The sequence below is a fragment of the Streptopelia decaocto genome (assembly GCF_964273445.1).
Source record: "Streptopelia decaocto genome assembly, chromosome: 7".
Lineage (NCBI taxonomy): Eukaryota > Metazoa > Chordata > Aves > Columbiformes > Columbidae > Streptopelia > Streptopelia decaocto.
This window is the reverse complement of record NC_138661.1, coordinates 57328768-57342234: the sequence shown is the minus strand read 5'-3', so window position 1 is coordinate 57342234 and position 13467 is coordinate 57328768. Positions and strand designations below refer to the sequence as shown.

The 13467-nt window shown below is 38.4% G+C and overlaps 1 protein-coding gene across 2 annotated transcripts; it reads left to right on the top strand.

The window, feature by feature from the left end:
- Positions 1-529: 529 nt before the first annotated feature.
- TMEM41B (transmembrane protein 41B) lies at positions 530-12256 on the top strand. 2 transcript variants are annotated; one of them, XM_082058691.1, is made up of 7 exons: positions 530-736; positions 2341-2458; positions 3619-3747; positions 5384-5477; positions 6323-6427; positions 8338-8476; positions 9295-12256. In XM_082058691.1, the coding sequence occupies exons 1-7, from the start codon at positions 682-684 to the stop codon at positions 9462-9464; spliced, it is 810 nt and encodes a 269-aa protein (XP_081914817.1). In that variant the 5' UTR covers positions 530-681; the 3' UTR covers positions 9465-12256. The 2 variants fall into 2 exon arrangements, with proteins under 2 accessions (XP_081914817.1, XP_081914818.1); XM_082058692.1 differs by lacking the exon at positions 530-736 and adding an exon at positions 2191-2251.
- The last annotated feature ends 1211 nt before the right edge of the window (positions 12257-13467 follow it).

Below are 13467 nucleotides of genomic sequence, written 5' to 3'. Positions count from 1 at the left end.
CGAAAAAAACTAAAAAACGAAATGTAAAAAGCAAATAAGCTTTCCTCAAAACACACCGCTGTTCGGCGCCCCGGTGAGCGCCGCTCCGCCCCACAGCCGCCCAGCCCCGCCACAGCCGCCACCGCGGGGCGCGCGCGGGCCCAACCGCCCCAACGGCCGAGCGCTTCTCGCCGCGCTCTCTGTGAGGGAAGCTCCCAGCCCCATCCACAGCTGTAAAGCCGCTCCCAGGCCTCACGCCATTACCGAGGTAAACCAAGCCCGCCGAGAGGTTTTATCCTGCTGCCCTGCAGGAACGATCAGCCTTTCTTTCCAACCGGGCTATGGCGCCGCTGCCCTCAGAGGGCACCGCGCACCGCTTATTACCGTATATATCCATATGGACTTCCCCCGACAGGAGGCGTTACCGTATGCACCGTCACTAACCCGCCGCCTAATTTCACGACGTGAAGCCCAACACGTGGTCCCGTATATGACAGCAGAAAAGCGCAAGCCCGTAATGCCCCTCATACACGCGGCGCGCCGGAGCGGCGCATGCGCCGTGCGGCGGCGAGGGCGGTAGCGCGACCCGGTGGGGTGAGGAGGAGCGGCCGGTCCCGCCTCCTTCCCGCGGCTCTCGGTGCCGGCGAGGCCTGGCCTGGGCCGGATTCGCCGGCCGGCGAGCCCCGGGGGTAGCGCGGAACCATGGCGCAGCGGACGGCGGCGGAGAGCGGCAGGCAGCAGCGGCAGCTTCTAGAAGGTGCTGGGGGATTGGGGCGGCGGGGGTGCGCGACCTCATCCTGGCAACGGGCAAACAACCGCCCGCCCGGGCCGGGCGGCGGGAGAGCGGCAGCGCGGCCGCCTCAGCGCGGCTAGTGGGGGGGGGGGGGGGCGCGGTGAGGCGGGTTCCCGCCGCGGGGCCTGTCAGCCCCTGCCCTCCGAAATGGAGCAGCTGCCCGCCCTACACGTGATGAGGAAACACGCGTGGGTTCGTGTGTTATTCCACATCATGGCAGTACAGAAAGTGGCAGTGTCAGGAAGTGCAGTTTGCTGTATTTTGCATTTGCGTTCTCTTAGTTGTTTTATTATTATTATTGCTATTATTATTTGGTTTTATTTTTTCTTTGTCTCTGGAGAAAATGTTATTAAAATAACCACTGCTGAGTTATTCACACTTGTAGCTGATACATGGATACTCCCTTCTCCTCCTTTGGCCTTAGAAGAGCTAGTGCACACCTGTGGGATCACGCTGACCTCAAGGCAAAAAAGCGTTGAAGCCAGTAAAATTGCCAGCTTGGCCAGCTGGCTGCGTTTTGTCTGTGGGTTTCATCATCCTTTTGCTGTGTTTCACAACAGTCAGGTGGCAGAGCGACCTGACCCACTCGAATGTTGGCATTGTAATCATGCCACTGGCACCCACAATTCAAAATACAGCCTTGGCATTTTTTGTGTTCTGCAGGTGACCAAGACTGATGCTCCCTGCAAAGCTGTGCTAGCCTAGCAGTGTCTGAGGAGGATGTTTTAATACATGCACACCCTAGTGTGGATGCAGAGAGTTCTTACTGTTTATTTCTGTCTTTAAAATTCTTCTGAGCATATAGCTCCATTTGTGCTAATCAGTGTATTGCATATATACGGTCATATTGCTAAAATCTAAAGTATAGAAGAGGCCTAAAATGTTATTTTGTCACTTATTGCACTCTTAATTATTTCCTTTACACAAGAATTTAAAGGCTAATAAAAACTTCTATAGACATATTCAAGATTTTTATGTGAGCATAAAATATGTGTAGTTCCCAGGTCTGAGAATGGTAATCTTTATATGCCAGGCTGGTGTGTGTGTTTACATATGTTTTCTCCTAATGCGTGTGTCTCACCTAGCTGGCTGGTGGGTTTGCCTGGTGTTCTTTCTTAGGAGAAAAAAACCCAAAATCTGTTAATGAGCTTGTTTCAAAGTTGCGTTGTACATACTGAAGATTTAACTTCAAGTTAAATCTCGAGTACACTAGACTGGCAGAAGGTTTCTGGCAAAAAAGGAAAATTATGTATGGCTTCCTTAGTTTTGCTCTGTTTTTTTCTCTTTACAAATGTATTTATTAACTGAGGCTTAAATTATTATGGATCATAGAACTTCTATGGGATGTTTGCCAGTATAAGAACTTCAGATTTGTTTGGAAGCTTTCAGGGAATGTGAGCCATGTGTTGCATATGTTACTGAAAGAATTGGTGGGAAGATAATGTCCACAGAGAGCTTACCTTAACATTTCCTTAAAGTGTAAGTTTGAAATCTGTTGTGAGATGTGAGGGTTTTCTTTTTGTAGTTGTTGTTGTTGTGTTTTTAACTTCCTTTCTGTTAAATTTCAGGGAAAGCTCAGGCAGAAGGTGGATCAGCTCGGACATCACTTCTTATTTTAGTGTCCATCTTCTTATCAGCTGCTTTCCTTATGTTCCTGGTATATAAAAATTTCCCACAACTTAGTGAGTAAGTATGTCAGGAGAGATTAATTTGTTTGCTTTTCATTCAGTATGAAATTGTACAGGAGCCTTCATGGGGTTAAGTTATTTTTAAACTGACATTAGTTAATTATAGACATAGCCTTATTTTTTTAAAAAGGGAATTTGAGTTTATAACGTAGAGTGTCAGGATACAAAGCTCAAATTGAAATGCTAACCAGTAAGATATGTGTAAACAGAGTTGTACTTGGCCTAGGGTTTCTGCTGCACAGCTGAGATACCAGATTTTGAAAAGATACCCTCTGTCACATTAGCAAGGGTAGTCCACTATGTTCTTAACCTTCTTCAGTTGAGAGCCAAAACATGCCTGGTTAGGGGTAGGGCTGTTTTAAAATTCCTTGTGCACAATTCCTTGAGATGTTCCTTGTGCACTGGTATAACTAGAGGGTGTCGTGAGGAGACATCCTTCTTCCTTCATATCTAAGCTTCACGTTCTCTTTTTCTCATTTTTGTTGCATCTAGTACTTGTCTTGAAGAGGTAGATAGTTTGACGAGATGGAAGCCTGCTTGCTGACAACTTTCTTTTTTTCTTTTAGTAGTTAATTTTCTGTCTGATTAACTTGCTCAACAAGTTCAGTTTGCAACAGTCCAATCACTAAGTCTGATACAGAGGAAGAGAGGACACTCAACTGTGCTGCCCAGGGTTGCACCAGATTAAGGTGTGACATGAGATTTTGCTCTTAAAGCTTTGTTTGCGAGATAAAGCTCTGCTGCTTTTGCTGCACTTCAAATGTTATGACCCTAGCATTGAGGCAGTTACAGTTGGTTTTGGCTGAAACATTGACTGCTGTTCGGTTGCCAGTGTTTGGTTTGAGTAATTATTTCTATTTGATCACTACTTGGTAAGAAAAAGAGAGTCCTAGAAATGAAACAGATTATTGTAATGAATTTAAAAAATGGTTTGCAAATGCCTAAAATTGATTTTTTTCTGATATAAAACACACTGTAAATATTAAGTATTCATCTGAGAACGTGATCACAACAATAATCATGTGGTCTGTTTGCTGAGGTTGTAGTTTAGTAATGTAGTGTATCTAATTGTTTGTATATTCAGTAAGTAATTTTACTATACTGTTTGATTTTATTTACCACCATTCCTGCTTTTTTTTTGCCTTTTTTTTTCCCCAGAGAAGAAAGAGAATGTATAAAGGTTCCAAGAGATATGGACGATGCAAAGGCTTTGGGAAAAGTCCTGTCCAAATATAAGGACACATTTTATGTTCAAGTGTTAGTGGCTTATTTTGCCACGTATATTTTGTATCCTTCTTCTGATATTAAAGACAGTCTTCATGTAATCATATTTCTTTGAAAAATACAAAGTGATAAATTCTTGATCATGGGTGACACAAATATTCTAACATCTTCGAACTTAAAACCATTTCTTATGTGTTTCAGTATGCTTTTTGTACTGTAAGAAAGCCTTGAGTAGAAGGAAATTGATGAATGCAGGTATAGTAGCAAATGCTGTTGGGAATTTGCATGCAGCTTCACCTTGACTGTCTGTTATGGACAATATTTTTAGCTTTGATATTAGACTTGGTCTCATTTTAGTCTCATGCTAACTTTTAAAAACGCAAACTGAATTGCCAGTTAGAAATTACTGTTGGTTCTCAAGGAAAACTGACTAGTGCAGTGCTCTTCCTTGAGATGTTCAAAAGTGCTATATAAGGGTAATTTACAGCATATTTTACAGCATTTCTGAAGGAAAGTGTTTTGAGCTTTCTTTGATCCCTGCAGTGCCCACATTCAAAAAGTGCTTTCTGCCTAGGGAGACACAAAGGCTACCTGTGTTCTGTGTTGACTTCTTTTTCTTGAGTGCTGAATATATTAATTAATCATTAAACACACTCCTAACTGAAACTCTTAACTGAAGGTTAATAACTTTGAGAAGAGGTCTGTTTCATAGTTTAATGCAGAAGGCTTTTGTAACTGAGAAAAATCAGTGCTGAATGTGCCATTAATAATTATCCTCTAGCTCAATCTTTTTAAATGTAGTTCACAAATAATAGATTTATGAAGAGAATTAAAATATTAGTTTATACCTTAACAAGAAGTAGAACAGAACTGGCTGTTTATTGAACTACTATAACAGCTGATGTGACGACACTTACGATCTCAGCAGTAGACTGTGATCAGTTGAGAATCATGTTACAGTTATCTCAGAACTTTGTCACTTTCTTAGAAAAAGCTGTTCTGGTTGTAATGAATTTAAGGGAGATTATTTGGCTTTTTGATATTTCAATCAATTCAACTCAGATAAAATAGTGTGCAGCTTCATAAGATATCTGTTTGGGGGCATTACATCATAGTTTCAAGTATGCCTAGCGAGCCTTAAGCTCAACAGCCTGTTCACGTATGTTGCAGAAACTTAATTTTTGCCTTTTTGAAAAATTCTGGCTGAAATTATGATGATGTATCCTAGTTATTTAGCAATTGCACCATATCTGTTTGTAAGGAAGCAGTAGTTGCCTTCATAAATGTCAGTCTTCCATGAAACTCCCAGTAGTTATGGGCTCTGACAGTTCTGTGAACTTTTAAGAGATAATAACTGACATCTGCATCTTTCTAGTCAACAATGTAAAATCAGAAATATGTGTTTTCTGTAATGTCACAATAAATCCCCAGTGTCAATTGTGGCACAGATAAACAAAAAAATGTAGTACAGCTTTTATTATTTAGTGACTGATTTTTGTATGTGTAATGATAAATCTACTTCTTGTTTCTCTATGCTCGGGCTTCTTGTGCTACTATACAAATGGTATTTTGAGGTAAAGATCTTTAGAGGCTATACCTATTTATGTGTTTTCAAATTGTAATATGTATCTTGTCTGCTTATAAAATTAAGAATTGGTGGCTTTTTAATTTCGTTTTTCCTTAACTAAGATGCATCCAGCTTACAAACGTTTGCTATTCCTGGGTCTATATTTCTCAGTATCCTGTCAGGGTTTCTTTATCCTTTTCCGCTGGCCTTATTTCTTGTTTGTCTGGTAAGTATGGAAAACAGTTTGTGAGGGTGTGTATTTCTATCTATTTGGAATACAACCAAGCATCTGAATTGTGTTTGAAATGGTCAGAATCTGAGTGAAATGGGGTATACTTTAGTTTGAGGAATTAATGAGTTCTCATTCATCTCTGTTGTGAGAATGGTGTTACCCACAAAATTCACTGTAGCATTGGGTGATGATCAAAAAAACTAAACAGTTTATCCAAGTTTTCTTAATAATTTTATTAATAATTTTCTGAGTGTAAATCAGCCAGAGTTTACTTTAAATTTGTCTGGTATCCACCAGAACCCAAATGTAATTTCAGAACAAGATGACTCAATTTTTATTATCATGCTACAGAACACATGTATTTTAAAATGGCTTAAATATCCACAAAGCTTAATTTAAGATACGAAATGTGTTATTGACAACCTTCACAAAATATCATGGACAAAAGATGCGGTCATAATGAGCCTTAGTTTTTAAGAACGAGAAAATTGAGGACCAAGGTGACGAATTTCCAAGTTTGAATCTCTTTAATGCCATTGTGCCCCTTATTTGCAAAACTTTCACTGTTCAAAAATCTTAAAACAGAACTGCAGAAGCACTTGATATTAACTGATAAGTAATCAACACTGTCTGCTTCTGCAATCTAAATGCCTTGCAAATAAAGGAACTGTCCTCTGTCATCTTGGGTCAATAACATTCATAGGGGGTGTGTGCCTGCTGCAGAAGGAAAGCCCTTCAGCCTCAAAGAAGGGTCACATAGAAGCAGGCTCTGTGGTTTAGTTAGTAGGGATAGAAGGTAAACCGTTTCTACTCATTTGTGTTTTGTTTTTTTCCCCCAGTGCTCAGGACTTGGAGCTTCATTCTGCTATATGCTTTCATACCTAGTGGGACGTCCTGTTGTGTACAGATATTTAACAGAAAAAGCAGTAAAATGGTCAGAACAGGTAAAGTTTCTAGAGATGCTGAAATTTGACAGAAAATGTATAGTGGAATGGCATGGAAAACTAGGGGGTCTTGTGCTTATGTGTCTAGTTACAAAGAATGGATTCTTACTCCTTTCTGACACTGTGTAGTTACTTTCTCTGAGTGTCTTTAAACAGTGGGGAGTATTCCTGATTTTATGGTATTTCCTGCGAGGAAGTTGTTATTACCTAGGAAGAGTTTGCAACTGATAACCCCTCCAGTTTAGCTAATGTCAATAGGAAACCTCTCCAATTTCAATTTAAAGTAATAGCATCAGAACTAATGAAAGCTGGGATTGTGTTTTTATAGGGGAAGAAAACCTGTAGCTGTATGTCTAATTGCAAAATCTTGGTTTGAAGATGTTATTGTGGTTGGAGCATTTAGAAACTTTCTCTTACAGTATCTGGTAATAGTTTCAGCAAGTGTTAATTGAAGTTAATTGAAGTTAAAGATTTTTGCAGTACAAAATCATAGTGTGATTAGTATTTGACCTCATGTCTCTTGCTTTGATACTCTCAAACATGTTCAAACAGATTTTTTTTTTTCTTTGCAAGTATGAAGCACAACTTATTACTGTAATCCGGTCAAGATTTTTGAATTGCATAAAAATATCTTAAACTTGTTCGTCACTAGATAAGATGTTGAGCTGTGCCTGGGACAATTGACCTTATTAAATAATATAGTAGTGTTTTGACCCTTGACCCAGGTCAAGCTTAATATTGCAGTATAATCTTGAGGCTGTTCGCTGAGTAGCAAAAGGTTACTATTTCCATTAGTAGAACTACATATGTAATTATATGTGCAGCTCATATCTCACTGTTTCCAGGTTAATTGGACTTGTCATGCTTGCATTTCGAGTGCTAAGATGTTTTATATGTGGGATTAATTAATGTTTAAATATTTGTCCTTCACTAAGATTAAAAAAACCACAGTGGTATTACTGAACAATAGCAGGGTTACTGACTTTAGTGTTGCAGTTAAAGCTAAAGTTGGAGGAAAAATAGGGTTGTGACTGGGGTGAATTGCTACATGAGAGTTGAGATGGAATTGCAGTCAGACCAGGTTTGATTTCAACTGTTTGGGGCCATATGATCATGCAGTGTTTAGGCTTAGGTTTAGTGAAGGCCTGCCAGGAGAGGCCAGAAGTGGTGAGTGCTTTGCTATCCATATAACTTGGTTTGAGGTGACAGTTATTGTTTGAGAGGGCTGATGTGCCCAAGCCAGGCTGGAAGGAGAAAAGGCTTTCTGTAGTACTAGTGTAAGGAGCTGGGCTAGACTTGAGAATATAATGAAGACTGTAAATAAAGTTGGGGCTATTGTGGTTGCGCCTGGGTAAATGTTAATGCTAGGCATTTTCATGTATGAGTAGATAGGTTTTGCAACTCTGTTGGCAGCAGCCACCTGATAAACTTCAGAGCCATGACCTGGGTAAGTGTTACAAGTTTGATTATGAGCTAAGACAGAATGAGTTGAGGACAAACTTCATTGATAGTTCCTACAGAAGCTTTAGAAATATGATGGCAAGCTGGCCGTGTTGACTGGGCTACAGTTAAGACAGGCAGGGCTTGCTGCACTAAAGTTAGGGTTAGGTGTGCTGCTGTGCCAAATTATTTATTTGCTGTTTAAGGTGGCTGATTCAGACACATCATCACCACGCTCTACCATAGACTGGTATTTCTAGACTAACTTCAGTTCTATTTAACAGGTGATTCACTGATGACTCTTCATTGAGTCACTCATTGTTTAACTGATTTTTTTGTTTGCAACTTGTAAATGTCTACAAAAGATACACATAAAAATCCCCTAACAAACCTCTTCTAGTAAAATCATTGTGTATTTTCAAGGCAGGGATAATTTTACTGATTTTGTTTCATTGGTTTTGTTTTGGCAGGTTGAACGACACAGAGAACACCTCATTAACTACATAATATTTTTGAGAATAACACCTTTTCTTCCCAACTGGTTTATCAATATAACATCTCCTGTCATTAATGTGCCATTGAAAGTATTTTTCATTGGCACTTTTTTAGGTAAGAATTCTGGCTAGTGAACTGCAGTGTGGGGGTAGCCAGAAAAAGGGATATTCTTTGCATCAGACAGTACATGCTGTTCGGCAGAGATCACCACCTACTGGGCGGTGCGAAGTTTACACAAAAATATTGCTTTTGTACTTTCCGATGTGTGTGGCTTATACCATCAAAAGATTTTAATAGTCAGGACTATTCTGATGTACTGGATGAGAGGTAATGAGCCCAGGCTTAATTACTTGCTTAAGGAAACATACATTACATGAACACTTTATTAGTAACTTTTTGGTCCACTGCATAATACTTCTATAAACTTATATTTTGAGCTCAGCATAGTTGTGTGAGGATGTATGTGATCTCAATCTGAAGGATTTTCTCCCCTTCCCACTCTGTTTTGTTCATCATAACATACCTTCTTAGGAGGGAATTCATAATTTAACTAATGTAGTGCTAAAACTTTGGTTTTGTAATTGGTATATTTTTACAAATACTTTGTAATCTGGCTAGGACATAATTTGTATTTTTCCTTTATGAACTTAAATCAGTTTATAGAGAGACAACTTGAAATCTGCAGAGTATAATGAACAGAGATTATTATCTTTTCCTAGTCCTCTGTTTTTGAGTTGGTGTTAGAAGTATAAAAAATGGCATAAAGAAAGGTCTTTTGAGAAGTGTTTTTACACCCCTCTTTAAAGAAAAAAAAAAAAGTACAAGTCTGCAGTTTTTGGTGTTAAAAGTTAGATGACTGATTTATGTGGTTTGTTTGGGTTTTTTTTCCAGTTTTTCACCCTAACAAGCTGTTGTTTAATTCCCCGCGTCAGGTGTAGCACCACCGTCTTTTGTAGCCATTAAGGCAGGAACAACGCTGTACCAACTTACGACAGCAGGGGAAGCTGTTTCCTGGAACTCTGTGTTTGTTCTGATGATTCTAGCCATCCTCTCCATCCTACCAGCTGTCTTCCAGAAGAAACTGAAACAGAAGTTTGAATAAGGATCAAACTGGACCAGAATTTCCCATACTTCATCTCAGGATCAGCACTTCTGATATTTGTACATTTGCTTTTCTATTGGATCTTAAGCAATTAAAGGGGAGGCTTGTAATTGATAAGAATGTCTTTAAATGAACACCTTCTAAAATGCAAGGAACTGTGTTCAGAAGTGTACTGCATATAGTTTTGTAACCAAACCATAAGTGGTTTACTTTGAGAGGGTGTTTGTGGGGCCCTCAGGATGAGGGAAGTGAAAACACAGATATAACATTTTGCTCTGATTATCTGCAGAGCAAAAATTGTAATGTAGACATAAACCACAGATAATGCTTTCTAAAACTTGCAAGAAAAAAACCTTAATTATTCAGTGCAGTTTTGTAACACTCTCTGTAGGCTTGCATGTGATCTGGTCTGATTACATTTCTCATCAACAATTTTTTAGTTCCAAAATAATAGCATAATAACGGTGCTCACTCAGAAATAAAGGTTTTTTGCTGTACTTTAAGTACAATGATATTCATTCTCATCCTGATTGTTTACTTCTATTTATTAGTGCTCTGTGGACTTAAATACTTGAACCTACTAACTGCTTTATTAACTGGATTAACAAAGGCAAAGTGTCACATCATTCCCTCTTGTCCTCTGTACAATTTAATTCTGGAAGAGGATATAAGAAGGGACAGAGCAGGCTAGATTTTTTTATTGTGGCTGGCTTATGACTTCAAGTTCTAATTTTAATTTTTTTAGTGTTGATTATTTTGTCAATATTTCACTTGCATAGATTTATCCTGCCAATTTAAGAAAATGATTGTATGGTTATAGAAAACTCTCAGTGATATAAAAGTGATATAAAAGTATGACTTTAAGCAGTGTAATATTACCATTTCTCAAGCAATATGTAAAGAGTATAAAATTTTCCATTGCAGCTCAATTAGCTAGAAAGGTCACATACACAAATTGGTGCTGTTTTTATTAAAGAGCTGATTCCAAATAACGTTCAAAGCATCACGTAACAGAAGGCTCATGTGTCAATGTATTTAAAATTGAAAGGATGATTCCATTGTCTGGTTAGTCAGTAACTGGCAATAGGCAGCCAGCTATGATTCACCTTTAAGTAAAAGTATATATATTCACTGAATAAGTTATATGATACATCCCCTTGTATGCTTATAACTCTTGTGGTTTGTTGTATTGTCCGTGGAATCCCACCAAATGAGGCCCTGATCAGCAAGGACCTGGGGTGTGCATATAAGTTTTATCCTACTGAAACCAGTGCTGCTTATAAGCTTTAAGTTGTGCCTCTGGAGTATCTTGCTGAAATGGGAGTTGACACATTACCATATGCTCCAATTCAGGGGTTTATTTGTCTGTATCCTCATGTCAACTCATTGTATGATACATCATTGAGATGTAAGAGAACAGTTCCATAAATGTGATAATGTGAAAGGTACTGGTACCTTTAAAGAGTTTTGTTCTTTTTGTAACATCATGCTAATTGACTCCTTCATTTCATCACAGTATTACATGTAAATATATAGTAAATATTATTGATACACTATTTGTCTTTATTTAAATCTGAGCTGCATAGTAAATGGTATTTTTTACATAGGTAAATGAATTAATATAACTTCTGTTTGCAGCTTTATTGTAAGATCATTTAGCTTCAGCAGTTGTTTCGTTATTTAGAATTTACTCTAGAAGTGTATTTTATTGGCATTTAAAACCGAACGGTGATTATTTTTATTGCTGTGGTTATAATCTCAGAGGACATCTACCCAAGGGATTTATTCCATGGTAAACCTGAGTGTGAATTTAGGTGTCGTGAGCAAGTATCCCCTGGACTACTGAGTGTGAAGTCACTGTAGATTTACAGCCTGTGTTTCTGCATAGTTACTTTTTTTGTGCAGATAAGCTCTCAGAATAAATTACCTACTACTTATTGTCCAGAGGCTTTTCTCAAAATTTGTCTGAGTTTCTGGTCAATAACAGATACTGTTGTAAAATCCCTTCTATTCTGTATAAAGCCAACGTTTTGGTGGAACTTTGACACTAAAGAAGGAACCAAACTATGTTTTAGTTTAATGTGAATCATACCGTCACTTGACATTTTCACTGAGTTACATTTCACTCTAAGTGGGATCAGCCTGTCTTACTGAAAAAACAGCTGCGTTTCAGCCATAGACTGGGTTCGCATCATAGTGGCTAAAAGCCTTAAGACCTTAAAAAGGTTGAAAATATGGTTCTTTCCCTTTGCAAAATCTTTGCCTTTTTTAAACCTGTCCCTTCTGTGTTTATCTTCAGCTGCCAAGAGCCTCAGGCAGTTTCCTGCCCTATGAGTACTACTGACTGGTGTGAAGATAAGGAAGGCCTTGTGGAAAACCACTGTGCTGTGGAATACTGTACTAGCCTGCTCTTTTCTTTAGGGAATCCAGCAAGTGATCCAAGACATAGCCATAACATTTTGACAGGAAAGTGTCTACCATGAAATACAATGGAAAATCAGGAAGGGGTAGCTTTGTTTTGTTTTTTTTTTTAATTGCAAGGAATTTTGAGCTGTTAGGTGACCCGTTAATCTTTTGGAATTTTTTTCTGGTATGCGCATGACATCATTACTAAATGTCTCTTGCCATTTGATAGTAAAGCTATGATATAAAACAAGAAACGTTGTATTTTTGAGTACAGTGAAGCATGCTGAACTTCCCACTGAGCTTATTTTTTTATTAACCTGTTTAAAAGGGATGAGTTCTTATTAGATGGTATTTTTAATGACTGATTAAAAATTAAACTGAGCTGATTATGTCTGTAAATGAGATTCATTCTGTTTCTGCCTTAATTTCAGAATACCTAGGTAAACTTTACTTCCTTTTCCATCTGAGTTCAATTTCTTGCATACAACAGTAATTTCAAAAAGTTTTTATATTTTGCACTGGAAGGCTATTGGGTCTAAATTATTTTATCTCCTTAAATAGAACCATTTGCATAATTTGCTCCCCCCCCACCCCCAATGAATTCTGGATATAAGGTTAAGACAAGAGAAGCAAAAGTTTAAAAAATGACAAGACTTTCTGTAAAATATTAGTGAGCTATACTGTTTTGCAAAGTCAAAACATTTTTGTCAAGTAAGTTTGAAGATTTTTTTTGTGTTGTTCCTGAGAATATCAGTCATATATAGTTTCTGTGATAAGCTAGCTTTATTACAGTAACTAAAATGCAGTGTGGATTGCTCTGCTTTGCATTAGAACTGAAGCATGCTGCCTGCCTCATACCATGCAATTTACTCTGGATTAAACTGAACCACCAGCAGAATTGACTCAGCCAGGTAGCTGATCAAGGACTCAAACACCCAGCAGCTACTGCAGGTATGTTTTTACAAATGTAAGAACCAACAGACTTCATGAGAGCTGTTGCTACGGGATTTAAATTAATACCTCTAATGTTTTGTACTAGAAAGATTAAAAGGGAACAAAAGGGGAAATACATTTCTTTCTGTTCCTTAGTCATGCATTTTTTTCTTTCATTCTTGTAAGCTATGACAGTGCAGTGATAACTCTGGGAATTGTGCGAGCTAAAACACCAAGAATCTGACCTTCTGTGGAATTCCTCCATTCAAAATTAAGTTCAGCACAGTGAACAAATCCTGTCCATGTGAGTGCCTATCCATTCCTTTGCACCCACTATGGAGCCAGTGCCAGAAAGGGGAAGTCTAAGCATCCCTCAAATATATGAACAGTTTTTCTTAATGTGGGACAATCTCTGTTGCAAGATTACAAAATAGGATTTTTTTTCCCCTAGGAGGCTGAAAATACAGGTCAAATTATAGAAAGTTTTTCTTCTGTCATGAAGAGTGTGAGGTTTGTGAACCATATATTTTATTGTGAGAATGTCACAAGGGAAATGAAAGAAGTTTTGACAGGCGAGCAGGATCCAGAGTGAGTTTTTCAAATTTCCCTCAAAGATAAGTTAGTTATTCTGATTATTTTCATGACCAATTGATGTCTTGCAATG

What these genes read in the sequence shown, in the direction of transcription:
- TMEM41B (XM_082058691.1), top strand. Translation starts at nt 682, where the DNA reads ATGGCGCAGCGGACGGCGGCGGAGAGCGGCAGGCAGCAGCGGCAGCTT. An exon ending in CCTTATTTCTTGTTTGTCTG is followed by an intron (nt 5,478 to 6,322) that starts GTAAGTATGGAA and finishes TTTTTCCCCCAG; the next exon opens with TGCTCAGGACTTGGAGCTTC. An exon ending in TTTCATTGGCACTTTTTTAG is followed by an intron (nt 8,477 to 9,294) that starts GTAAGAATTCTG and finishes TCCCCGCGTCAG; the next exon opens with GTGTAGCACCACCGTCTTTT.